The following is a 26,669-nucleotide window of genomic DNA, read 5'->3' as shown; positions in this document are numbered from 1 at the left end:
CCAACTAGAAGAATCAATAGAGGATATTGAAAGCGTAGAGTCAGGTAACATTTCTTTACTTCTTACATATGTTTGTTTATTGTTGATGCTGTTAAGCTTTATTAACATAATTTTTTTACTTTTATTGTAAAAATTATTCAAGATCCTGAGATTGGTGAGTCCCTTATGCCAAGATTAAATGTGAAGTGCTAATTTTAACGTGAGGTAATAACATTCTTTTACTAATTTTGGACATGTATTTTAATGCTACATAAAGTTTGTAAATTTATTTATTTTAATGATTGCCATCTACAAAACATTTTTATGCTAGCAGTAACATATATTTTAATGCTTTGTATTTGAATATTAAATAAATTATTATATTTGCAAGTGATTGAATTGCAAAACAGGTTGTTCAAAAATGTGAATACAATTCTAATTCAGATTTTCATGCTACTTTTTTTAGGTTAGTAATCATATTTTCTCTAAATGTATTTGATTAAAGATGAGATTAAAGTTGTATTTTTAAATTTTTTAGAACCGAAAATAGCACCAAACCGAATTGTATTTAACCGTAAAATTGGTGCAATACCGTATTGGATCCTTTTATGTTTGGTACGGTACTGGTACCTTCAATTTTAAAATAACCGAGGTTTGGTATGGTACTGGTGATTTATAGATAACCGAATTGGACCGATCCGTGCTCAACCCTAGCCGTAAGGACTTGTTAACAACTCTCATAGTCCTAAATTTGATTATCAATCAGGACGAGACGTAAATCCATGCGCGTAAGAAGTCATATTGTTTTCAATAAATCCAAGTGTAATATAAGCGAGAATGTGAGAGTTTATATATTTGGAACGCATATAATGAAGTAATTTGGATCATAGTGTTATTAGGTAGACACACACGAATTTCCCTATGTTTATGTTAAGCTGGTTCATAAAATTTGGAACTACAAGAATTGTTGACCAGTCAACTCCTTTCTTATTCTTGATTTGACTTCACTTTATTCATCTTTCTTTATCTATTTATTCATATTTAGATTCTAGTTTCTTCTTCTTATGGAATGAGGACTTTCGCATTACAAAAAGCGCACGCAATCGAATACTTAAGGCTAATGAGCATATTATTTTAGTTTTCTACCTTATGAGAAATCAAGTTTTGGATTCTTTCAAGAGCTGTATGGACTTATCAACACTCGCGCTCGCGAGCATAGACTTATCACTCACGTTCTTCCTTTCTTTTGTTTTTTCTTAATTGTGTATTGATACTATTGATATGAAACCTTCATGAATAAGCTTGAGAACCCCTTTTGAAATGCGGATCCCCAACACATTAATATGAAAACCCCAAGAACCAATTCGATTCAACCTCTAAGAAAGGTTAGTAACCAGATTACTTAAAAAGATGATGAAGAATTAGAATTTAGAAAACTTGTTCCTAAATCCCAATTTGGAAACACTCTATAAGAAGATGATCAATCCACTTGAAAGTTTCTTAATCATGCATTCTACACGAGAACACAAAGACAAAGCAAACAGCTTTAAGGTTTAATAACCAATTATCATTCAATTTTTAACTTCAACTTCAACTTTAACTTTTTAATTCATTACACCAAAAATTCATACTAGCCTTATATAGGCCTTAGAAAACCCTAAATCTTGACTAATAAGGATTTACATCGGATATAGGATAAAGATAACCTTTTTAAACCCAATTTGATTCATTAAAGCCTAATAATTAAATTAGATTAGTAAGCCTAGAACTTAAGTTCAATTCTTCAAGCCTTGATGTGTCCTTAGCCCAAATCTCTTGGATAAGCTCATCGACTTGCAATTTGAATCGAACTAGGGCTCCTAGTTAAATTAGGATTCCTTTCGTTGCTTGAACTCCTAATATCATCAAGACTCCTTCCAGGATTAGGATTCCTAGTTGAGTCAGGACTCTTTATCTGATTAGGGTTCCTTGAGCTAGTAGGATTACATCATCAAGACTCCTTGATTCGTTGTGCTATATTGGTTCATATCAATCATTCTTTGAATGATCATGGAGGAATCTTTAGAGGAAAGATGGAATGCCGAGAATCGCGGCACGCCCAAACATTTTGATTCAGGATTTGCCCCATTAGGATCTCCATCCTTCCTTGTTCCTCTAGGCATGAGGACTCTTAATGATGCAAGGTTAGGCATAAGAAATCAAGGGAACACAATTAACAAGCTTGACCGGTGGCATTTGGGCTTAGCTTGATGATCAAGTAGCAGAGATGTAAATCGAATCGCATATAGGAAAAATCATGTTGTTTTTGATTAATCCAAGCGTAATACATGAGCGCTTTGATGTTTGAAATGCATGTAATGAAGTAATTTGGGTAAGAGTGTTTTTAGGTAGGCCCACCCGAATTTACTCTTATTTTTATTAAGGTAGCTCATAAAATTTGGGACTACAAGAGTTGTTGCCTAGTCAACTCCTCTCTAGTTATTAATTTGACTTTAGTATATTAATCTTTATTTATTTATTCATATTTAGGTTCTAGTCTCTTCTTCTTATGGAATGAGGGCATTTGCACTATAAAAATTGCATGCAACCGAATACTTGAAGCTAATGAGCATATTATTTCAGTTCTCTATCTTGTAGGAAATTAAATTATGGGTTCAACACTCGTGCTAGTGAGCATAGACTTAAGCCTCACATCCTTCCTTTGTCTTGTGTTCTTTGTCTACGCTTGTATTTAAATCAATTTGATTTTATCCTTACGCTCAGTTGTATGGAAGAGAACAAAGAACATGTGATTTCTTTCTTTATCGAATTTGAAATCCTACTATATTCTCATTTTCTCTGCTTCTTTTGTGTCTCTCTTTCTAATCTCTATCTAGTATATTGGTTTGGTTTTATATAGGGAGCACAAACATGAGTGGTATGAATGCGCATGGAAGCAGTAATCATAGGCACCGATCCAATGCTTCAACGAATGTGAAGAAAGAAAATTAGTTCATTATGTATTGTTATCATTCTCTAAACGATCACGAAGGAATCTTTTATATGAAAGAAGGAACACCGAGAATCGAGGCATGCCCAAACATTCTGACTCAGGATTTTCACCATTAGGATCTCCATCCTTCCTTCTTCCTCTAGGCACGAGGACTCCTGATGACGCAAGGTTGGGCGTAAGGAATCATGGGAACACAATTAATAAACTTGATCGGTGGCATTGGAGCTTAGCTTGATGATCAAGCATGAGAGACGTAAATCCACGTGCGTAAGGGAAAAATCAAGTTATTTTTTATTAGTCCAAGTGTAATACAAGCCCGAATCCGAGCGCATTTGAAATGCATATAATGAAGTAATTGAGGTAGGAGTGTTTTTAGGTAGGCCTACCCAAATTTACCTTTATTTTTATTAAGCTTGTTCATAAAATTTAGGACTGTGAGAGTTTTTCTGAATCAACTCTTCCCTGGTTCTTAATTTGACTGTAGTTTATTAATCTTTACTTTATTATTTATTTATTCATATTTAGCTTTGATACAAACCAAACTAGCACAACAATTCCTACTCCAACAAGAAGTCTTGATTATGCAAATCCTACTAGCTCAAGGAATCCTAATCCAATAAGGAGTCTTGCCTCAATTAGGAATCCTAATCCAGCAAGGAGTCCTGATGACATTAGGAGTTCAAGCAACAAAAAAAATCATAATTCAACTAGGATGCCTAGTCTGATTCAAATTATAAGTCAATGAGCTTATCTAAGACATTTGGGCTAAGGACACATAATTAAATTTAAGTTCAAGGTTCATTGATTTCAGTTTATTGGGCTTCAATGAATCTAATTGGGCTTGTAAACACCAAAGAAGCTGAATTGAAGCATATGAAGACTTTGGGCCTAACTTGGCTTATGTGATGAGGCCCGTCTATATGACTTTTGTAAATTAGAATTTTATGGCTTATTTTGGGCTGCTACATATGTATTTTAACCTAGTTATGACTTTGTTTAAGTTATCTCTTTTAGTTAGGAAGGTTATCTTTATCCTATATGAGATTTAAATCCTTATTAGTTAAGATTTAGAATTTTCTAAGGTTTATATAAGGCTAGTACGAATTTTGATGTAAAGTTAAGTTGAAGTTGAATGATAATTGGTATTTTTACCTTAAAGCTTGTTTGCTTTGTCTTTGTGTTCTTGTTTGAATTCAAATCTTACTTATCAAGGAGTTGATCTATCCTTGTGGCATACTTAGAATTAAGGCCAAAGGGAATTAGTTTTCTTTAGGTTCTAATTCTTGATCATCTTACAATCTGATTAGATGATCCTAGGGTTTGATTTCAAGTTGTTCTTTGTGTTTTCAAGTTTTTGATTCACGGGTTCATAAGGAATAGAGTTCGTGGGTTCTATTCTTGGAGGCTCTTTAACCTTTGCTATCAGAGCTTTGGCTCTGATACCAAATGATATTGAACCTCCATGCAATCGCACAACTTCCCTAAAAAACAATTCAGCAACTTAAGTATCATCATCGGTTTTATGGCATGGTATAAAGTGAGCCATTTTACTAAATCAATCCACAAAAACAAATATACTATCTCGGCCCTTTCTAGTCCTAGGCAATCCAAGTGCAAACTCCATAGATAAATTTGTCCAAGGAACATCAAGAATAGGCAAAGGAGTATTTAACCCATGGGGTTGCAATTTAGACTTAGGCATAAAATCATAATTTACATAAGTTATATAAATGGGCCTTATAACATAAGCCAGGTTAGGCCAAAAGTCTTTATATGTTCTAATTCAACTTCTTTAGTCTTTTTAAGCCTAAATATATTCATTCAAGTGCAATAAACTGAATTAGATTAATAAGCCTTTAACATAAATCCAATTCTTCAAGCCTTGGATAAGCTTATTGACTTGCAATTTGAATTGAACTAGGACTCCTAGTTGAATTAGGATTCTTTTTATTACTTGAACTCCTAATATCATCAAGACTGCGTGAAGGATTGGGATTCCTAGTTGAGTCAGGACTCCTTATTGCATTAGAAATCCTTGAGCTAGTAGGATTTGTATCATCAAGACTCCATGTTGGAATAGGATTCGTTTTGCTAGTTTGGTTCGTATCATTCCCCATTTCTTCTTGTGTGTCATCATCTAAGGCCGGCTCATCATCACTATCATCACCTTAATCTTACTATAATCATTAAGCCATTGAAGCTTATATGGACATGAGTGTGGTATGGTAGGTAACCCTAATCTACTAATGAAGAGAGTACTTACAACATTAGTGCAACTCCCACTATCAATAATCACATTACACGCTTGCCTTGTATATGAAATCTTGTGTAAAACAAGTTGTCCCTTTATTGCTCATGGCAATCTTTTCGATAGTACATCTCTTACACACAACTCACGTGTTTAACACTAAAAAAATAAAAATTAAAATGACATGACCAGTAGAACACATAACTAGACTTAATGAATATGATTAAGCCAAAACACAACAAAGAAAATGTAAGAACAAGATGTAATGGAGAATAGCTAACCTTAATGAATGAATAGCAAAAAGGACATAATTAAAATACTAAAATGATATTATTCTTTTAATTTTAGAACTCTAACAATTGACTTAAACAAAGAACTAATAACATGAACCGAATTTAAAAAAAAAAGAACAAAGAAACATAAGAAATCAGAATTGACTAATGAAAATATGAAAGGATAAAACTTGATCTAGAGCCAAAATTCTCATACTAAATGATATGGAACCTCCATGAATAAACTTGAGACCCCTTTTGAATTTCGAACCCCCAACATATTAACATGAAAACCCTAAGAACCAATTCGGTTGAACCCCTAAGAAAGGTTAAAAAATAGATTACTTAGACAGATAATCAATAATTAGAATTTAGAAAACTTGTTCCTAAATCCCAATTTCGAAACACTCCACAAGAAGATGATTAATCTACTTAAATTTTTCATAAGCATGCATTCTACACAAGAACACAAAGACAAAGCAAACATGCACTAAGGTAAAATACCAATTATCATTCAACTTTTAACTTAATTCCCGCATCAAATTTTGTACTAGCCTTATATAGGCCTTAGAAAAACGTAAATCTTAACTAATAAGGATTTACATCTCATATAAGATAAAGATAACCATCCTAACTAAAAGAGATAACTTAAATAAAGTACTAACTAGGGTAAATAACATGTTCAGCCACCCAACTTAAGTAAAGTAACTCTAATTTACTTAAGTCAATACATATGGGCCTTAAAACATAAGCTAAGTTAGGCCCAAAGTCTTCATATGCTCCAATTCAACAGCTTTAGAATTTTTGAGCCCAAATAAATGATTAAGTTAGCCCATTAAACACTTGCACTTGTAATCCTTAAGTTTTAGGCAAAATTTTACTCAAGGGAATAAGGGAAGGCCAAATTCTTAAAGAGGAAGCAAGGAAAGAAGCTTAAAGAGGAAACAAGAATGTGCATGCTTGTGAATTTGACCTAAGCAACTAATTTTGTTTAGGAAACAAGGATAGCCACCCCTTTTAGTTATTTAGGAATATTAGATGTTGATTTAGTCCATTGTTCCTATATCAAAGATTGCCTAAATCACTCTAATTACTTATTTTGTTAGTTAGGAAGCTTCTAATTTAGTCTTTGATTCTTACTTTCCTATTCTAATTTCTTTCTAAATGTGTAAAGGAAGTTAAGGTTGTATCTTTGGCTATTTAAACACACTATAGCCGAATGGTTCAGGGTAAAGAATATTTTTATTATTGTTTCCATTTAGGGAATTGAATTTTTGGTTCTTCTAAGAACTTTTGAACTTATCAAGAGTTGTTTTTGTGGCGTCTTTGAGACTTATCACTCACCTTCTTTCTAATCTTGAGTGTGGCATCCAAAACCCTTCTATACCAAGGTTCACACTTCTAGTAAAGTGTTGGGTCGAGATCCTTATTCGTGAATCTAACTTTAGATGTCCTTGGAAACAATTCCGCAATTTGTTTCTTGCAAAATCCATCAAGAATCACATCACAAATACTTGAGGCTAATGAACATATTATTTTAGTTTTCTAGCTTGTGGGAAATCAAGTTATAGGTTCTTTTAAGAACTTTATGGACTTATCAACACTCACACTAGTGAGCAAGACTTATCCACCATGTCCTTCCTTTCTCTTTTGTTCTTTGTCTATCCTTGTGTTTAAATCAATTCGATTTGATGCTTACGCTTAGTCATATGGAAGAGAATAAATAACTTATGATTTCTTTCCTTATTGGATTTGAAATCCTACCTATGTTCTCATTTTGTTTATTTCTTTTATGTCATTCTCTCTAATCTCTATCTTATAAGATGGTTTGGTTTTATTTTGAGAGCATAAACACGAGTGCTGAGTGATAGCGCGTGGAAGCGACAACCATAAGCACCGATGAATGCTTAGACAAATCCGAAGAAAAAACATTAGTTGATCAAGTATGGATATCATTCTTTGAATGATTACAGAGGAATACTTTAGAGGAAAGAGGGAATGACGAGAATCAAAGAACACCTAAATATTATAATTGAGGATTTGCTCCATTAGGATCTCCACTATTCCTTATTCCTTCAAGCACGAGGATTCCTGATGACACAAGGATTAGCATAAATCCACGCGCATTAGAGAGATATCATGTTAGTTTTGATTAATCCAAGTGAAATACAAGTGGAAATGCAAGAATTTTGATGTTTGGTACGCATATAAAGAAGTAATTTGAGTTAGGGTTTATTAGGTAGGCCGTTACAAATTTTGCCTTGATTTTGTCAATCTGCCTCATAAAATTTAGGACTGTGAGAGCTGTTGACCAATCAACTCCTCTCTAGTTGTTGATTTGACTTTAACTTATTCATCTTTATTTATTTATTTACTCAAATTTAGCTTCTAGTTTCTTCTTCATATGGAATTCAGGCTTTCGCACTATAAATACTGCATGCAACCAAATACTTAAGGCCGATGAGCATATTATTTCAATTTCTACCTTGTGGAAAATCAAGTTATAGGTTCTTTTAAGAACTTTGTGGACTTTTCAACACTCGCCCTAGCGAGCATAGACTTATATCTCCCTTTCTTTCTCTTGTGTTCTTTGTCTACCCATGTGTTTAAATCAATTCGATTTGATCCTTATACTTATCCATATGGAAGAGAACAAAGAACTTATGATTTCTTCTCTTATCGGATCTCAAATCCTACCTATATTCTCATTTTGTTTGTTTCTTTTGTGTCTTTCTTTCTAATCTCTATTTAGAATGATGGTTTGGTTTTATTTGAGGAGCATAATCACGAGTGTTGAGTGAAAGCCCGTGGAAGCAGTCATTATAGGCACCAATCCAATGCTTCGACGAATGCGAAGAAAGAATATTAGTTGATCATGTATTGATATCATTCTCAAAATTATTGCGGACGAATCTTTTAGAGGAAAGAGGGAACAACGAGAATCAAAACACCCCCGAATATTCTGATTCAGGATTTGCATCCTTCCTTGCTCCTCTAAGCACGAGGACTGTTGATGACATAAGGTGTGGCATAAGGAATCATAGGAACGCAAGTGACAAGCTTCAACAGTGGCATTGGGGCTTAGTTTGATGATCAAGCAGCACGAGACGTAAATCTAAAAGGGAGAAATCATGTTGTTCTCGATTTATCCAAGTGTAATACAAGCGACAATGTGAGCATAAGAGGATGAACTAGAAGCTAAATATGAATAAATAAATAAATAAAGATGAATAAACTAAAGTTAAATCAAGAACGAGAGAAGAGTTGAACAGGCAACAACTCTCGTAGTCCTATTTTATGAGCCAGCTTAATGAAAATAAGAGAAAATTTGCGTGGGCCTACGTAATATCACTTTGACCCAAATTACTTTATTATCTGCATTTCAAACATCAAAGAATTCAAATTTTAGCTTGTATTACTCTTGGATTAATCGAAAACAATATGATTTCTCACTTACGCACGTGGATTTACATCTCTTTCTACTTGACCAACAAGCTAAGGCCCAATGCGTTTCCAGGATTCTTTACGCCAAACCTTGCGTCATCAGGAGTCCTCGTGCCTAGAGAAATAAAGAAGGAAGGAGATCCCAATGGTGCAAATCTCGAATTGGAATATTTGAGCATGCCTCGATTCCTATCATTCCCTTTTCCCTTCAAAAGATTTGTCCGTGATCATTCGTAGAATGATATTAATACATGATCAACTGATTTTCTTTCTTCACATTCGTCGAAGCATTGGATCGATGCCTATGATTTCCGCTTCCACGTGCTTTCACTCAACAGTCATGTTTTTGCTCCCCAAATAAAATCAAACCATTATACTAGACAAATGTTAGAAAGAGAGACACAAAAAAAGCAAAAGAATGAGAATATATGTAGGATTTTAGATCCGATAAGGAAAGGAATCACAAGTTCTTTGTTATCTTTCATACAGTTAAGTGTAAGGATCAAATCAAATTGATTTAAACATAAGGGAAAATAAAGAACACAAGAGAAAGGAAGGACATAAGGGATAAGTCTATGCTCGTTAGCGCAAGTGTCAATAAGTTTGATCCAAATTTTATGAGCCAGCTTAACAAAAATAAGGGTAAATTTACGTCGGCCTGCCTAAAAACACTATGATCCAAAATACTTCATTATATGCATTTCAAATAGCAAAGCGCTTAAATTTTGGCTTGTATTACACTTGGACTAAGCAAAGATAACATGATTTCTCCCTTACAAGCATGGGTTTACGTCTTGTCCTGCTTGATCATCAAGCAAAGGCCCAATGCCACCAGTCAAACTTGTCAATTGTGCTCCCATGATTCCTTGCATCAATCCTTGTGTCATCAGGAGTTCTCATCCTTAGAGGAGCAAAGAACGAGGGAGATACCAATGGTGCAAATCACGAATAAGAATATATAGGTGTGCCTCGATTCTCCTCGTTCCCTCTTTCCTTATTAAATTCGTCCACAATCATCCGGAGAATGATATTAATAATCGATCAACTAATTTTCTTTCTTCGCATTTGTACACACATTGGATCGGTACCTATGATTGATGCTTCCATGCGCTTTCACTCAACACTTGTGTTTATGCTCCCCAAATAAAACTAAACCATCATATTAGACAGAGATTAGAAAGAGAGGTAGAAAAGTGACGAACAAAATGAGAACATAGTTTGGATTTCTAATATGATAAGGAAAGAAATCACAAGTTCGTTGTTCTCTTTGATACGGCTAAGAATAATAATCAAATCAAATTATTTTTAACACAGGAGTATATATAGAACACAAAAGAAAGGAAGGAAATGAGCAATAAGCCTATTCTCGCTAGCACAAGTATTGATAAGTCCACAAAGTTCTTACAAGAACCCATAACTTGATATCCCATAAGGTAAAAACCTGAAATAATATGCTCATTAGCCTCAAGTATTCGGTTGTATTCATATTTGTAGTATGAAAGTCTTCATTCCATTAGAAGAATAAACTATAAGCTAAATATGAATAAATAAATAAAAGATGAATAAACTGAAGTCAAATTAAGAATGAGAGAGGAGTTGACTAGTCAACGACTCTTGTATTCTTAAATTTTATAAGCCAGTTTAACAAAAATAAGGGGAATTCGCATGGGCCTACCTAATAACATTCTGACCCAAATTACTTTATTATATGCGTCCCAAACAATAAAATGCTCGCATTTCTGCTTGTATTACGCTTAGGTTTATTGAAAACAACATGACTTCATCTTTATGCGCATCGATTTACATCTCGTCTTGCTTGATCATCAAATTTGGGACTATAAGACTTATTAACTAGTCCTTATTGCAATCTTTGTGTCATCAGGAGTCCTAATGCCTTGAGGAACAAGGAATGGTGGAGATCCTAAATTTTATCAACCAACTTAATGAAAACAAGGGGAAATTCATGCGGACCTACCTAATAAGACTCTAAACTAAATTACTTAATTATATGCATGCCAAAGATCAAAAAGCTCACATTCCATATTATATTATGCTTGGATTCAATGATAACATTATGATTTCTATCTTACTCGCATGGATTTACATCTCATCTTGCTTGATCTTAAAGCCAAGCCCTAATGCCACTGGTCAAGCTTATCAATTGCATTTCCATGATTCCTTAAGATAATCATTGTGTTATCATGTTTCATTGTGCCTAGAGGAATAAGGAATGATGCTGATTCCAATGGTGCAATTCCTAAATCAGAATATTTATTTGTGCTTTGATTCTTATCTTTCCCTCTTTCCTCCAAAAGACTCATTTGCGATCATCCAGACAATGATATCAATACTCAATCAACTAATTTTCTTTTCTTTTTTGCATTTGTTTAAGCATTGGATCGGTTTCTGTAATTGCCGCTTCCATGCCTTTTAGTTAAGACGGTTATCTTTATCCTAAATGGACGTAAATCCTTATTATTAAGTTGAATTTGAATGATAATTAGTTATTAAACCTAAAAGTTGTTTTGCTTTTATCTTTTTGTTCCTCTGTAGAATACATGCTTAAAAGACATTCAAGTAGATTGATCATTTTCCTGTGGAGTATACTTGTGTGGATTTATGTCTCATCCTGCTTGATCATCAAGCAAAACTTAAAAGCCACCGGTCAAGCTTATCAATTGTGTTCGAAATGATTCCTTACGCCAATCCTTATATCATCAAGAGTCATCTAGGCTAGAATAATAAGAAGTGATGGAGATCCTAATGGTGCAAATCCTGAATCATAATATTTGGGCGTGCCTCAATTCTTGTATTTTGTTCTTTCATCTAAAAGATTCGCCTGTGATCATGAGGAGAATGATAATAATACTCAATCAACTAATTGTCCTTTTCTGCATTTGTACAAGCATTAGATCAGTTCTTATGATTGCTGCTTCCATGCGCTTTCACTCAACCTTCGTGTTCATGCTCACCAAATAAAACTAAAGCATCATACTAGACAAAGATTAGAAAGAGACACACAAAAGGAACGAATAAAATGAGAGCATAGGTAGAATTTTGGATCCTATAAGGAAACAAATCACAAGTTCTTTGTTTTCTTTCATATAGCTAAGTGTAAGGATCAAATAAGGGTAGAGAAAGAACATAAAAGAACGGAAGGGTGTGAGCGATAAGTCTATGTTCGCTAACCTGAATCTTGATATGTCTGTAAAGTTCTTTAAAGAACTCATAACTTGATTTCCTGCAAGGTAGAAAATTGAAATAATAGGCTCTCTAACCTTAAATATTCGGTTGCATGTGATTTTTATAGTGCGAAAATGTAACATCCTTGAGCTTAACCACAAGCATTTCATTTAAATTTGCATGTATTGCATATATTACATAAAATACACTTAAGCATATGCATCTCAAATCATTCCATTTGATTATGTGAATTCCACATCTTTCATTTATTTTATATTTGTCAAAGTGCAGTCATAGGGCGAACCATACATGAATAAGAATATATGCCACCATATGAGGCATTATATGGAAGAAAGTGTCGTAGTCCTATTTCTTGGGATGAAGAAGGAATGCATGTATTAGAAGACCCTGAAATAGTATAAGATACAGTGGATAAAGTAAAACTAATCAGAAGTAGACTCAAAGCAGCACAAGATAAACAAAAAAAGCTATATAGACCAGCATAGGAGAGAAATGAAATATGAAGTGGGTGATAAAGTATTTCTTCAAGTTTCATCATGGAAAGGAGCAATCAGATTTGGCAAAAAAGGCAAGTTGAGTCCTCGATATATAGGGCCATATGAAATTCTTGAAAGAATTGGTCAATTGGCTTATAGGTTAGGACTCCCACTAGAAATGGCCTAGATCCATGGTGTGTATCTGTGAGTATGCTTAGAAGATATTGATATGGTCCTACACATATACTTAAAAATCAAGAAGTGGAAATTGCTGATAATTTGAATTATGTTGAAGAATCGGTAAAGATCATTGGTTATAAGACAAAACAGTTACGAAATCGAGATATTTTCTTGATTAAAGTGTTGTGGAGGAACCATTCATAGGGAGAAGCTACTTGGGAAATTGAGGAGAATATGAAGCGACAATATCCCTATTTATTCACAGGTATTGAATTTTGAGGACAAAATTCTTAAAAGAGGGTGAAAGATGTAACATCCTTGACCTTAACCACAAGCATTTCATTTAAATTTGCATGTATTGCATAAAATAACTTAAACATATGCATCTCAATTCATTCATTTCATTATATGAATTCCACATCTTTCATTTGTTTTGTATTTGTCAAAGTGCATTGCAATGGCATATTTTAGTATGTGTAATATAGGATGCATTTGAGGTATTATAAAATTGAAAGTTGAGTCAATAAATAAATATGTAAGGATTTGAATCTAGATGACTTAATTATATAGATTGATTTGGACTTTTATTTGATAATTGATTAATTATAATAAAACGAATGATGATAATGATAATAATAATAATAATGATAATAATAATAAATATAAGATATAGGATGTGTATGGAGGTAGTGGATGTATATGGGAGTGTCCTTATCTTGTGAAGAAAAAACACTCCAAAACTCTAGTGTATCTCCTTATTAAGCTATAACTCCCGCATAAAAAAAACACTCGAAAACTCTAATTCCTTTCTTTTTTTCTCTCAAATTCCTAAACCTAAATCTTGTTGATTCCAGCTATTGAGTTATGTAAGTTACTTATTTTTATTCTATATGCTAATGAAGTTTCTGGAATAGGATTTTTCAATTGGACTTGTGTAACTTAAGAAATTCTAAACTGAATGGGACTTGCACAAAATGTTCTTGTGTAGAGCATAGGTTTGGATTAAAAAATTCACCATTAATTATGCAGAACTTATATTGTGATAAGTTTTGGATATGTTATAGCTCTATGTGTCTAATTTTATAGAAAAAAGGAATCAACTAATTTAGAATTGTGTGGGGAAATTTATTCACTTTTAGGTCTAGCAAGGTCAAGCTCTCCAATAGGAAAGAATTGTGCATAAATGTTAAGCTTACACATATAAAGAGCATATCCTGAAAATATACTAATTACATACCAAGCGTAAACACTTATTGTAGGTATATTTTTGACCAAATAAATGTTATATTTTAGGATCTCAAGGCATCGGTGAAGCTCAAGAAGGAAATACAGGTTGTCCATAACGTAATTAATAGCTAAAAGGTAAGTATAAATATTGATCGACTTCTTGGGTGAAATTTTATGATTGAGATTAGTGTGAACATGTGGTGAAATTATGTGATTGAGGTGAATTGTTTTGAGTACTTAAATGTATGTATTTTGTTCATTGATTGGTTACGTTTATATACAAGTGTTTATAAGTTCAATGCAAATTTTACATTTGAGCACTTGCATACGAATATACAAGGATGTTATGATCGGCTTGGCAAATATTTGCAAAATCATATGGCAAATGCAAATGATCAAAGGAAATCACATGATTCACATGTTATATGCTGGCTAGCAAAATCAAATGGCAATTGTTTCACATAAATCCTGGGAGCAATATTTGTCTTCCGAGGCCACAATAAAAAAATAAATGAACAATATATTAGCATTTGCATTTGAATGAATCATATTTTTGTATTGATCTGAATCAATTGTTTGTTTTTGTGCCTTTAGAATTTAATTGATATTTATATTCATTGAGTCGTGACTCACCAAATCACAATAATTTTTCCGAGATAGTGAAGCTTGAGGTGTGACTATTTGAAGCACATAACATTATAAATAAAGTATGGAGCAAAGGTCACCGACCGAACCCTCATGCTCTCTCTCCTTATATCATAAGCATCCACTTGATAAAAACATATATTTTACTTCACATGTATTATATGAATAAAAACTTTATGATCTTTTATATGCTTAAATAATATGTTGACTTTGTTTCACCATGGTATGATTATATTAATGCACTAAATCAAAACTTGGGATATCTAAATAGTAAAGAAATAGGGTGTGATGTGATGATTTAGTAGGATGAGACACAAATCCACATGCATAAAGGAGATATTATATTGTTTTAGATTGATCTAATAGGTGTGAACATGTGGTGAAATTTTATGATTGAGATTAGTGTGAACATGTGGTGAAATTATGTGATTGAGGTGAATTGTTTTGATTACTTAAATGTATGTAGTTTGTTCATTGATTGGTTACGTTTATATACAAGTGTTTATAAGTTCAATGCAAATTTTACATTTGAGCACTTGCATACGAATATAAAAGGATGTTATGATTGGCTTGGCAAATATTTGCAAAATCATATGGCAAATGCAAATGATCAAAGGAAATCACATGATTCACATGTTATATGCTAGCTAGCAAAATGAAATGGCAATTGTTTCACATAAATCCCGGGAGCAATATTTGTCTTCCCAGGCCACAACAAAAAAATAAATGAACAATATATTAGCATTTGCATTTGAATGAATCATATTTTTGTATTGATCTGACATCAATTGTTTGTTTTTGTGCCTTTAGAATTTAATTGATATTTATATTCATTGTGTCGTGACTCACCAAATCACAATAATTTTTTTGAGATAGTGAAGCTTGAGGTGTGACTATTTGAAGCACATAACATTATAAATAAAGTATGGAGCAAAGGTCACCGACCGAACCCTCATGCTCTCTCTCCTTGTATCATAAGCATCCACTTGATAAAGACATATATTTTACTTCACATGTATTATATGAATAAAAACTTTATGATCTTTTATATGCTTAAATAATATGTTGACTTTGTTTCACCATGGTATGATTGTATTAATGCACTAAATAAAAACTTGGGATATCTAAATAGTAAAGAAATAAGGTGTGATGTGATGATCTAGCACGATGAGACACAAATCCACATGCATAAAGGAGAAATTTATATTGTTTTAGATTAATCTAATAGGGAATGCATGTGTTTTAGTGTTTGGGACGCATATAATTATATAATTTGGGCTGCGGTTTTATTAGGTATGCTCATACAAATTTTCCCTTATTTTCATTATTCTGGCTCATTAAATTTAGGACTACGAGAGTTGTTGATGGTTTTATCTAGTATGATGGTTTTGTTTTATTTGGAGAGCATAAACACCACTATTGAGAGAAAGTGCGTAGAAGCGGCAATAAAGATTGTTATCAAGAAAAGAATAAAACCACTTGGAAACTTAAAGAAAATAATGAAATAACATTAAAGAAGGATAAGTAACCTGATTCAAGAGCTAAAAGCTCTGATACCAAAAGTTAAAGAACCTCCAAGAACTCTAATCCTTATAAATCTGTGAATCACTAACTTGAAAACCCAAAGAGCAACTTGAAAATAAACCCTAGGATCGTCTAACTTGTACCAAAAGCTCTGATACCAAAAGTTAAATAACTTGTACTTAAGAACCTTAATTATAAAGAATTAAAGGCTGTTTAACATAAACAAAAGTTTAGATTAAACTAAATTTGTAAAACTTCAAGCATTCACTTGATAAATTTATAAATTCACCAAGTTTATAAAAAACAAAATAAGAGAATTAACTCTAAAATATACAATATTCAACCAAACTTTACATAGAAATTTGTACTAGCTTATATAGGCCTTAGAAAAACCTAATTCTATAATAATAAGGAAGCAAATAGCAATAGAAACTAGGAATAGAGCTCTTAAACTAAAAGGATAACTTAAAACAAGATTTTGAACTATTAAAATACTTCTTTAAATGAACAAATACTCCTAAAATTCGTCCAACCCTAGCCTATATAATAAACATGACATTTGGGCTTAAGTAACATGTAATAAGTGACCAATTCTTGAGTATTGGACTCCAATTAGCTTGACTTGTTTATTTTAGGCCTATTTTGACTAGTTCATACCTCCATATATTGAATTAAGTTTATAAGAGTATCTTGAGGTCAATTGTCTTATTTAAGCCCAATCTCACTTGGACTTTGGATCTCCAACCTAAGCTTCCTCTTGCTTCATGAATGCTCCTAAAGCATCCTTGAACTTCTTCATATGAGCTCCAGTCATTGGTCCATCATATTTGAGTGACTCATGTATAATCCTAGTTGGATTAGGATTTCTAGCTGGAGTAGGACTCCTCATCGGACTAAGATTCCTAGTGGAAGTAGGATTCTTAGTTGGAGTAGGACTCCTCATGGGATTAGGACTCCTAATTCAAGTAGGATTTCTAGTTGGAGTAGGATTCCTAGTCAGAGTAGGATTCCTTGTGCTTGTAGGACCTTTGACCTTGTAATTGGACCTTGTGACAAACTTAATGGATCTTTTCTTGATTCTGTCTTATTGCCCTTATCATCAAGCCTAACCAAATCAACATCTTTAAGTGTTAGCCGATCTATATCATTCCCTTCTTCTTTAGGATGATTCGTCCTTGAATCAGACTCATCATCTACATCAAAAGGACTCAAATCAGCAACATTAAATGTGCCACATTATACTTACCTTGTAAATCAATTTTGTAAGCATTATCGTAGATCCTCTCAAGTACTTGAAATGGTCCATCATCCCTTGGACTTAGCTTTGGCCTTCTTTGATTTGGGAACCTTTCCTTGTGAAAATGCACCCAAACCTTGGTTCTAATCACTAGGTTGGAATACCATTGGCCTTATTACTTTGTTAACTCTTTCGGTTACTCTAGTATTTTGCTACTCAATCCTCTCTTCAACTTGTTCATGTAGTCTTTTAACCAAATCTACCTTAGAAGAACCATCAACATTAACAAGCTTGTTAAGAGGTAGAGGAAATAGATCAATAGGAGTTAATGGGTTAAAACCATAAACAATTTCAAATGGAGAACAATGTTTAGTGCTATGAACAACCCTATTGTATGAAAACTCCACATATGGCAAAAGACCTTGCCAAGATATAAGATTCCTAGAAATTAAAGAATAAAGCAATAGAACCAAAGTTCTATTAACAACTTTAATTTGTCCAAATGTTTATGAATGGCAAGTAGTAGAAAATAATAATTTAGTGCCTAACTTACCTATAACACATACCAAAAATGACTGAAGAATTTAACATCCCTATCACTTACAATGTTTCAATACTCATTAATCTAATTCAGTTTATTAGGCTTGAATGAATCTAATTTGGGTTAAAAAGACTAAAGAAGCTAAATTGGAGCATATGAAACTCTAGGCCTAACTTGGCTTATGTTATGAGTCCCATCTATATGACTTATGTAAATTAGGGTTTTATGGCTTATTATGGGTGACTACACATGTTCTTTTAACCTAATTAGGACTTTGTTTAAGTTATCTCTTTTAGTTAGGAAGGTTATCTAAAGCCTATATGAGATGTAAATTCTTATAAGTTATGATTTAGGACTTTTCTAAGGCCTATACAAGGCTAGTACGACTTTTGATTTAACAAAAAAATTAAGTTGAAGTTGAAGTTGAAGTTGAATGACAATTGGTTTGTAAATCTTAAAGCTGTTGCTTTGTCTTTGTGTTCTTGTTTGAATGCAAATCTTACTTATCAAGGAGTTGATCTATGCTTATGGTGTACTTAGAATTAAAGTTTAAAGGATTTGATCTATCCTTAAGTTCTAATTCTTGATCATCTTTCTAAGTAATATGTTTGCTAACCTTTCTTAGAGGTTGAACCGAATTGGTTCTTAGAGTTTTCATGTTATTGTGTTGGGGGTTCGCAATTCAAAAGGGGTCATCAAGCTTATTCATGGAGGTTCCATATCACCTTGTTGCCCAAAACATTCTTACTCTTTTTCCCATAAAAAATAGCCTTAACATCTCCTCTTTTGTTTCCTTTCTATTCATTAGACCAATTAGGCCTATTGCTTGAAGTGCCTTTTTGTTCCAACCTTGCTGCGCCCCTTGGTTTTAATTACTTTTCAACCTTAATTGCAAGATGAACTAACTCCTCAAGTTCTACATAATGTTATAATTCAACCCTATCCCCATCTCCTTATTAAGTCCACCAATAAAACATGCCATTTCCTATGGTAGCTTCCCTATCTTCATTAAAATCATTCCTTGTCATGAGCATCTCCATTTCCTTATAATAATCCTCTAGCTTCCTAGTACCTTTCTTCAAAGCTTGGAGTCTTTGATGTAACTCCCTATCGTAATGTCTAGGTACAAAATGTCTTTTCATGATGGTTTTGAGAGCATGCTAAGTATCAATAGGCGCTTCCACGTGTCTTCTCCTACTAGCCACCAATTGATCACACCACACTATTGCATACTCAGAAAATTGAGTAACCACTAACCTTACCTTCTTTTCCTCATAACAATTAGGACAATCAAAGATAAGGTCTACTTGCTTTTCACACTCCAAATATGCCTCAGAAAGTAGGAATCCTAAGTTTGATGCTATCCAAATTTCTATCCATATCATCATTATACCCATAGTAACCACCAAACTCACCTCCACTATTCCCTCTACCCATTGCACTGTTTCAACCTCCTTTAGCTCCTCAACCCATGCCACGGCCAACACCCACAGTTGTGGCATTATCATCATCATCATAGACTAAATCTAAATCTTCCTCATTGCCTACGAAGTTCTGCCTATTATTTCCTGCACTAGCATTAGCATTGATTTGCTATAATATGGCTTTTTGGTTGGCTACCATATATAACTGCATCTTCTCTATAGCCTCATTGATGTTCATTACACTCCATTTCACTCTTTCATTTTTGTGTGGGCCTACCTAATAATACTTCAATCTAAATTACTTCATTGTATGCTTTCCAAACATCAAAATGCTTCCATTGTTGCTTGTATTATGCTTGGATTAATAAAAAGCAACATGATTTCTCCCTTACGCGTGTAGATTTATGTCTTATCTTGCTTCATCATCAAGCTAAGCCCCAATGCCACCGGTTAAGCTTGTCAATTGAGTTTCTATGATTCCTTATCTTAATGCTTCTATCATCAAAAGTCATCGTGCCTAAAGGAACTGATGCAAACCCAAAGCCCAAGGAGCCAAGTAGCCAACCAAGTCGATGAGATCAAGTTCCAACCCAAGTAGCCAAAATTAATTAGGAAACAATGACAGTCGCCCCTTGTGGTTATTCAGAAGTATTAGTGCTTGTTTTGGTCATTTTTTCCTATATCAAAGGATGCCAACTTTGTTTCTTATTTTGTCATTTAGGAAACATTCTAATAATGCCTAATATACTACTTAGGCATTTTTTAAGAGAAACTCAAGGGGGAAGCTCCATTTTAATTGATTAGGAATATCTCCTTGATTTATAAGTTGATTATTTTTCTATTTAGGAAGATTTTAATTTAGGCTTTATTTGTTATTTCCTATCTTAGATTAATTCCTTATTACATATGGGAATTAGGTTTTATTTTCTCTATTTATGCTAATTGTATCAAGAGTTGTCTTCTAGCGTTCCTTTGTGACTTATCATTCACCTTCTTCCTTAATCTTGAACGTGGCATCCAAAACCTTTTCTATACCAAGGTTCACACTTCCAGTAAAGTGTTGGATTAGGGTCCTTATTTGTGAATCTGACTTTAAACGTTCTTCATAACAATTTCACAATTTGATTGTGGAAAATCCATCAAGAATCATATTAGGAACAAGGAATGATGAAGATTTTAATGGCATAAATCTTGAATCAGAATATCAAGCGTGTCTTAATTCTCATTGTTCCATCTTTCCTCTAGAAGATTCATCCACGATCATTCGGAGAATGATATCAATACACGATCAACTAATTTTATTTCTCTGTATTTGTCTGAGCATTGGATCGGTGCCTATGATTCCCGCTTCCACCCACTTTCACTTAACACTCATGTTTATGCTCCCTAGATAAAATCAAACCATCATACTAGATAGAGATTAGAAAGAGAGGCACAAAACAAACGAGCAAAATAATAACATAGGTAACATTTTCGATCCAATAATGAAAGAATCACCAGTTCTTTGTTCTCTTCTATACAGCTATGTGTAAGGATCAAATCGAATTCATTTAAAGTAATTTGAGTCGAAGTGTTATTAGGTAGGCCCACACGAATTTCACCTCATTTTTATTAAGCTCGCTCATAAAATTTGGAACCACGAGAGTTATTGACCAATCAACCCCTCTCTCATTCTTAATTTGACTTCAATTTATTCATCTTTCTTTATTTATTTATTCATATTTAGCCTCTAGTTCCTTCTTCTTATGGAAAGAGGGCTTTCGCACTATAAAAACTACATGCAATCGAATACTTGAGGCTAGTGAATAGATTATTTTAGTTTTCTACCTTGCGAAAAATCAATTTATGGGTTCTTTCAAGAATTTTGCAGACTTATGAAGACCCGCACTAGTGAACCTAGACTTATCACTCACGTCCTTCCTTTATGTTGCTAGAGGTCGCTTATAATTTATGGGAATGATTAAGGGACAATTGATTAATTGTTCCTTTAGTTTGTTAAAGTGTTCTAATTAAAATTAAAGAATTTAATATTAAACTCCCATTACCAATTAATAATGAACCTAGAAAGTCACACACGTTAAGATCAACTTAAGCACGGTGATGGACTTAACTTGTACCTCAAGTAGTAACACTAGTATCTTCCGAAATTAAAGTCCGTAAATGTCTAAATAATGTATTATATATAAGTGTTATATATTGAAGGAGCTTGACACATGTCATCATAAAAGAGTTTATAGTGACATGTATTTGTATAGTAGCTTGACACGTGTCATCATAGAAGGGTTTATGATGACACGTATTAAGAAAGTATGTAATGCCCACCTAATGCATTTGTATTTATTTTTATAACATGCATATCATATAGATATGAGAAATGCATGAGATATGTATGGTATTAATGCTAATGTTAAATAAAAGAAGATTATAAATGTTACAATTATGTCCATAATAAGAATTAGAAAGTTAAGGGATTGAATTGATTAATGGAAAAAATAAAGGGGTTAATTAAACCTAAAAAGAATATTAATATGATAGAAAAGAGGAAAAAGAAAGAAAAGGTGGTAGTTCTTCTTCCTTCTTCTTCTTCTTTCTTTCTTCTTCTTCTTCTTCTTCTTCAAAAACAAAAAGAAAACTGAATTTCCAAGTGGAATTTGGAGGTTTAGAATCCATTTTAGATCTTAATCTTCATCTATAAAGACTTTAGAGGTTTATTTGGTAAGTAATTTTAATATTTTATTGAATTGAGTTAGAGTTTAGAAGACATAGAATTCGAGTTCTAAAGATCCAGTTTTTTAGTCTTATTGTGTTGATCATATCTTGAGCTAGGAAGCTTTAAATCGAGTGTTTTTTGATGATATAGAAACTTTGAAGAGTATCTAAAACTTTTATTTCTTTAGCTCGATCTGAATCAGGCTCTATGTTAGTATAATAAGAGACTACATTTTATTGTTCAATTTCCATCTTTGGTCTAAGTAAGGTGGATTGTTTTGTAGTGATATTTTTTTATACACCTCCAATTGAAACAAAAATTAGTTTTAAATTATATTAGACATATAAGGTTAGTGATCTGGAAAGTTTCATCATGAAATTTGTTGTATAGAAGTTTTGGTGGATTTTTAAATTCACCCTATTAATTCTGTCATAGTTGCAGCCACACATATATAGATAGTTTAGTGATGTTATCATGCTAGATGAAATTCTATTAACTTTGGATGTTTAAAAATAAGTAAATTATGATCTATTTCAGCTAAACCATTTTGGAATGAGGGTGACACCTAAGTAAACTCAAACAAAGGGAAGGGAGCAACAAAGGTAAGTGAATAACTTAATGTTCTATGTGAATATAACATAAAATTAATAATTATAATTTATTTGTTAAATTGATTAATTAAGGGAAATGTATATAATATATTAATTGATGTTAATTTTTGTTTATGGTGATTTTTAATTATAGTATTGATGGGTGATTGTTTTCGAAATAAGATTGTATATTTGAATGTTGATTGGTGAATTCGATTGTCTTATTATAATGTGAGCAGTATATTTGATTTAGCCATATCTATAGTTTTATAACTCTAAATGGAGTGCTACTTATTGCTATAGAAAACTTGAGATGTAATTTACAAATATTATAGAAATAGAAGAAGCTGGATTTTGCTGTTCTGATGGCCAATCTGGATCATACTTTCTATTGCTTAATTTTATTGACAGCTTGACCATGGTAGATTATTTTTTATATTTCTCTTTCTATACACATCCAATTGATGTAAAATCAGTTTCAAATTAATCTAGACTTATAATGTTACTGATCTCGAGCATATGGTTTTGGAATTCCTAATGTGAAATTTTTGGTGTATTTTTGAATGCACACTACTAAATCTGCCATGTCGAAATATGGTATGTTTTCGGTATATCATAGGTATATTATGGTTTCTTATATATTATGGAGATGTTAGTTATTTAAATGGAGTGGTATATGATATATATAAATATAAGAATTATGGTTGGATGATTGTAAGGATGCAATGCTACTTGTGAATGAGGCAAAGCTGTGTGCGATATGGAATTCCCCATAAGATTATGGTTGGCTGTGTGCGTATGGGGATCCATGAAAATATATATATATATATATATATATATATATATATATATATATATATTATGGAATTAAATTATAATTCACAAGTTCATTGTTGTCCTAAAGAAAATACTATGACAATATTTCTATACACACTATAAAGTCATAATTAAATATCGAATGATTTGATGCTTGATAATACTACATGGTTGATTGTGTTATTTTTCATAGAAAATTATGTTATTCTTTTGCTGAGTTGCAGGCTCACTCTTCTGCATTATTTCTTTTTCAGGATTAGAAGAATTATAATTAGTTTTGACAAAACATTTGCATCTGTCGCACTAGCATTGTGTCAGGTAGGTCAGCAGGAGGTCGCCCTCAGTTTTTCTTGGACGTGACATGTCTAGTGGACTTTATTATCATGTATAAAAATGGAGCATTTTATGTGTATACAAAAGAAAGAGTGTACTATTTGATGCTGTGTGCTTTTTGGTGTGTGATATGTATGACTCATATAAATAGTTTTTGCTATACATATTAATTTGTGAGTTAAAAGTTAGTAGTTAAGGAACATGTTATATATTAGTCTTTTGCATACAATGTATGCTTGACATCCTTTACAGGTATCACAAAGTAGCTTGAGATGTGTCATCATAAAAGGGTTTATGATGACATGTAGAGAAAGCAACTAGATAAGTATCATCACTAAGAGGGTTTTATAATGACATATGTCAAGGAAGCAACCTGACATGTGTCACTAGAAAAGAGGTTTATACTGACATGTGTTAATATAGCTTGATATTTGTCATCACAAAAGAGATTTATGATGATATGTGTCAATATAGCTATACACGTGTCATCATTAAAGAGTTTTTTGATGACATGTGTTAATACTTCTTGACACATGTCATCACAAAAGAGTTTTACATTGACATTTGTTTGTACAACTATGTTAAGGATTATAAATCCTTAACACTATATAAGAGAGTTTCTTACTCCTATTATCAAATATAGTGATATAACTCGACATACTTACGATTATAAAAAGGTTATCATAGTAGGAATCACAAGTTGTGTTCTTCATGTTCATAAAAGCAAAGTTATTTAGTTTTTCAACTTAAGTCCTCAATTGCAGCTTGTACCCTTAATTTCTATGAGATATGAAATTTTTAAGAGCTTCTGCTGCACCACTGCATGTGTTTTTCCAATAAAGAAATCACAAGTTTTTTATTCTCATCCATGCGGCCAAGCTTAAGGATAAAATAGAATTTTTATAAACACAAAGGTAGATAAAGAACATAAAAGAAAGGAAGGACTTGAGGAATAAGTCTATGTTCACAAGTGTGAGTCTTGATAAGTCTGCAAAAATAAAATAATATGCTCATCAGCCTCAAGTATTCGGCTGCATGTTCTTTTTATAGCGGGAAAGCCCTTATTACATAAAAAGAGAAAACTAGAAGCTAAATATGAATAAATAAATAAAGAAAGATGAATAAACTAAAGTCATATCAAGGACCATATCTGAGTTGACTGGTCAAACACTCTCGTAGTCCTAAATTTTAACAGCCAACTTAACAAAAAAAAGAGAAAATTTGTTTGGCCTAACTAATAGCACTTCGACCCAAATTACTTTATTATATGCGCACTAAACAGCAAAACACTTGTATTTCCACTTGTATTATGCTTGGATTGATCGAAAACACCATGATTACTCCATTATACAATTGGATTTATGACCCAAAAGAGACACAAAAAATAAATGAACAAAATGAGAATATAGCTAGGATTTCAGATTTGATAAAGAAACAACTCACCAGTTCTTTATTCTTTTCCATATGGCAAATGATAGGCTACTTATGTAACCTACACTTAAGGCAGTGAACCTATCGATGCAGTCTACCACTGGTGAGTATCAAGGTCGTATCCCTGGAGATCGGGTGAACCTAAAGTTACTACTGTTCGTTATGCTATTTAGTCTGAAATAAGGTGTGAGAAGTCTAAATTAATTAACTAATGCTTATGAATGCAAATAAAGGAACAATAGCAACTGACAATTGAAAGACAACCGTAACAAAGAAGCAAACCCAAAGGGGACCTAAGTGATGGAATTCTAAGGTGATTTTATAAACTGCCAATCTTGCTACCCGTGCCTAAATCCTGAATCGAACTCGCCTCCTCTCTCGAACTCGCTAAGTTCCTAAATCTGCACTAACCTAATGGAATCTCTTCTTATCAGATTATTACAAATTAGCGTTAAGCATGATTTAGAACTATTAAGAGTTGTTAATTCTTAATTCGGCGAGTGAATTAACCTTATCTCTAAGTGTTAACTGCTAGTTCTTACTATTTAATTTCCAGTTCTAACAAGCATTTCTCAATATGAAGAAACAACCCAAAAGACAATTAATTTAACGTCTTAAATTAATTGAATCAAATTTTATTACTAAACAGTAAGAAGATTATAAAAATGGCAGATAAAAATCCAATAATTAAACACAATCCATCAACAAAGGTGAACCCCAATGGCTTCGGCAGTCCTAGCTACTCATAATGAAAGAAACAAATACAAAAGGAAATAAATAACAGAAAAGAAAATGTTACATATAACCACTCTTCTATCGAATCGGAGGGGGAATGTCGCAAGTGCCAATTCTGAAACCAGCCTCAAGTATGGATCTCGGATGTCTCGGTCAATCATCTAGAAACTTCAATCTTTGCTTGAATCCTCCAAATCAATCCTTTGAACTAACATTGATCTCCCAAAATGTCAAGAATAGAGGTGCAGAAGTGAGGGGTCGTGCACATAGAGAAGTCTAGAAATCAGAAGCGAAACCCTGTCTCATTTTACGTGCGCCTACTTATAGGCAGAAGTGCCCTAGCCAGTGCTACGGCCCATGCAATGGCCTGTGCAACGGGCAAGGGAGGCCGTGCAAATGTGCACGGCCGTGCAATTGCCTGTGCGAAGGCCTCAAATTGCATGCTAATCAAGGAATCGACTTCGACAAACATATAATATGCGTAAATCATCCATATAGCTTGGTTTCTGCCCGAAAATCAATTAATTTCTCATTAATGAGTCCGAAAACCTGGAAAACTCATAAACATAACAAAGTGCGATCAAACAGGAATAAATATGACTCAAATACACGAATAAACGACTGATAAACAATCAATAAATATGCATAGAATCATCTACAT

At 33.0% G+C, this 26,669-nt stretch overlaps 1 protein-coding gene across 1 annotated transcript; it reads right to left on the bottom strand.

Annotated features, from left to right (window-relative positions):
* Positions 1-17,187: 17,187 nt before the first annotated feature.
* Positions 17,188-19,471, bottom strand: LOC125369559. Its single transcript, XM_048372332.1, has 4 exons — positions 19,227-19,471; positions 17,692-17,869; positions 17,438-17,543; positions 17,188-17,384 (listed from the first exon to the last, which is right to left on the bottom strand). The coding sequence occupies exons 1-4, from the start codon at positions 19,469-19,471 to the stop codon at positions 17,188-17,190; spliced, it is 726 nt and encodes a 241-aa protein (XP_048228289.1).
* Positions 19,472-26,669: the final 7,198 nt, after the last annotated feature.

This window comes from Ricinus communis, chromosome 3 (assembly GCF_019578655.1).
Source record: "Ricinus communis isolate WT05 ecotype wild-type chromosome 3, ASM1957865v1, whole genome shotgun sequence".
Taxonomy (NCBI): Eukaryota; Viridiplantae; Streptophyta; class Magnoliopsida; order Malpighiales; family Euphorbiaceae; genus Ricinus; species Ricinus communis.
The sequence above is the reverse complement of the archived record's forward strand: the minus strand, read 5'-3'. Positions and strand labels throughout refer to the sequence as shown.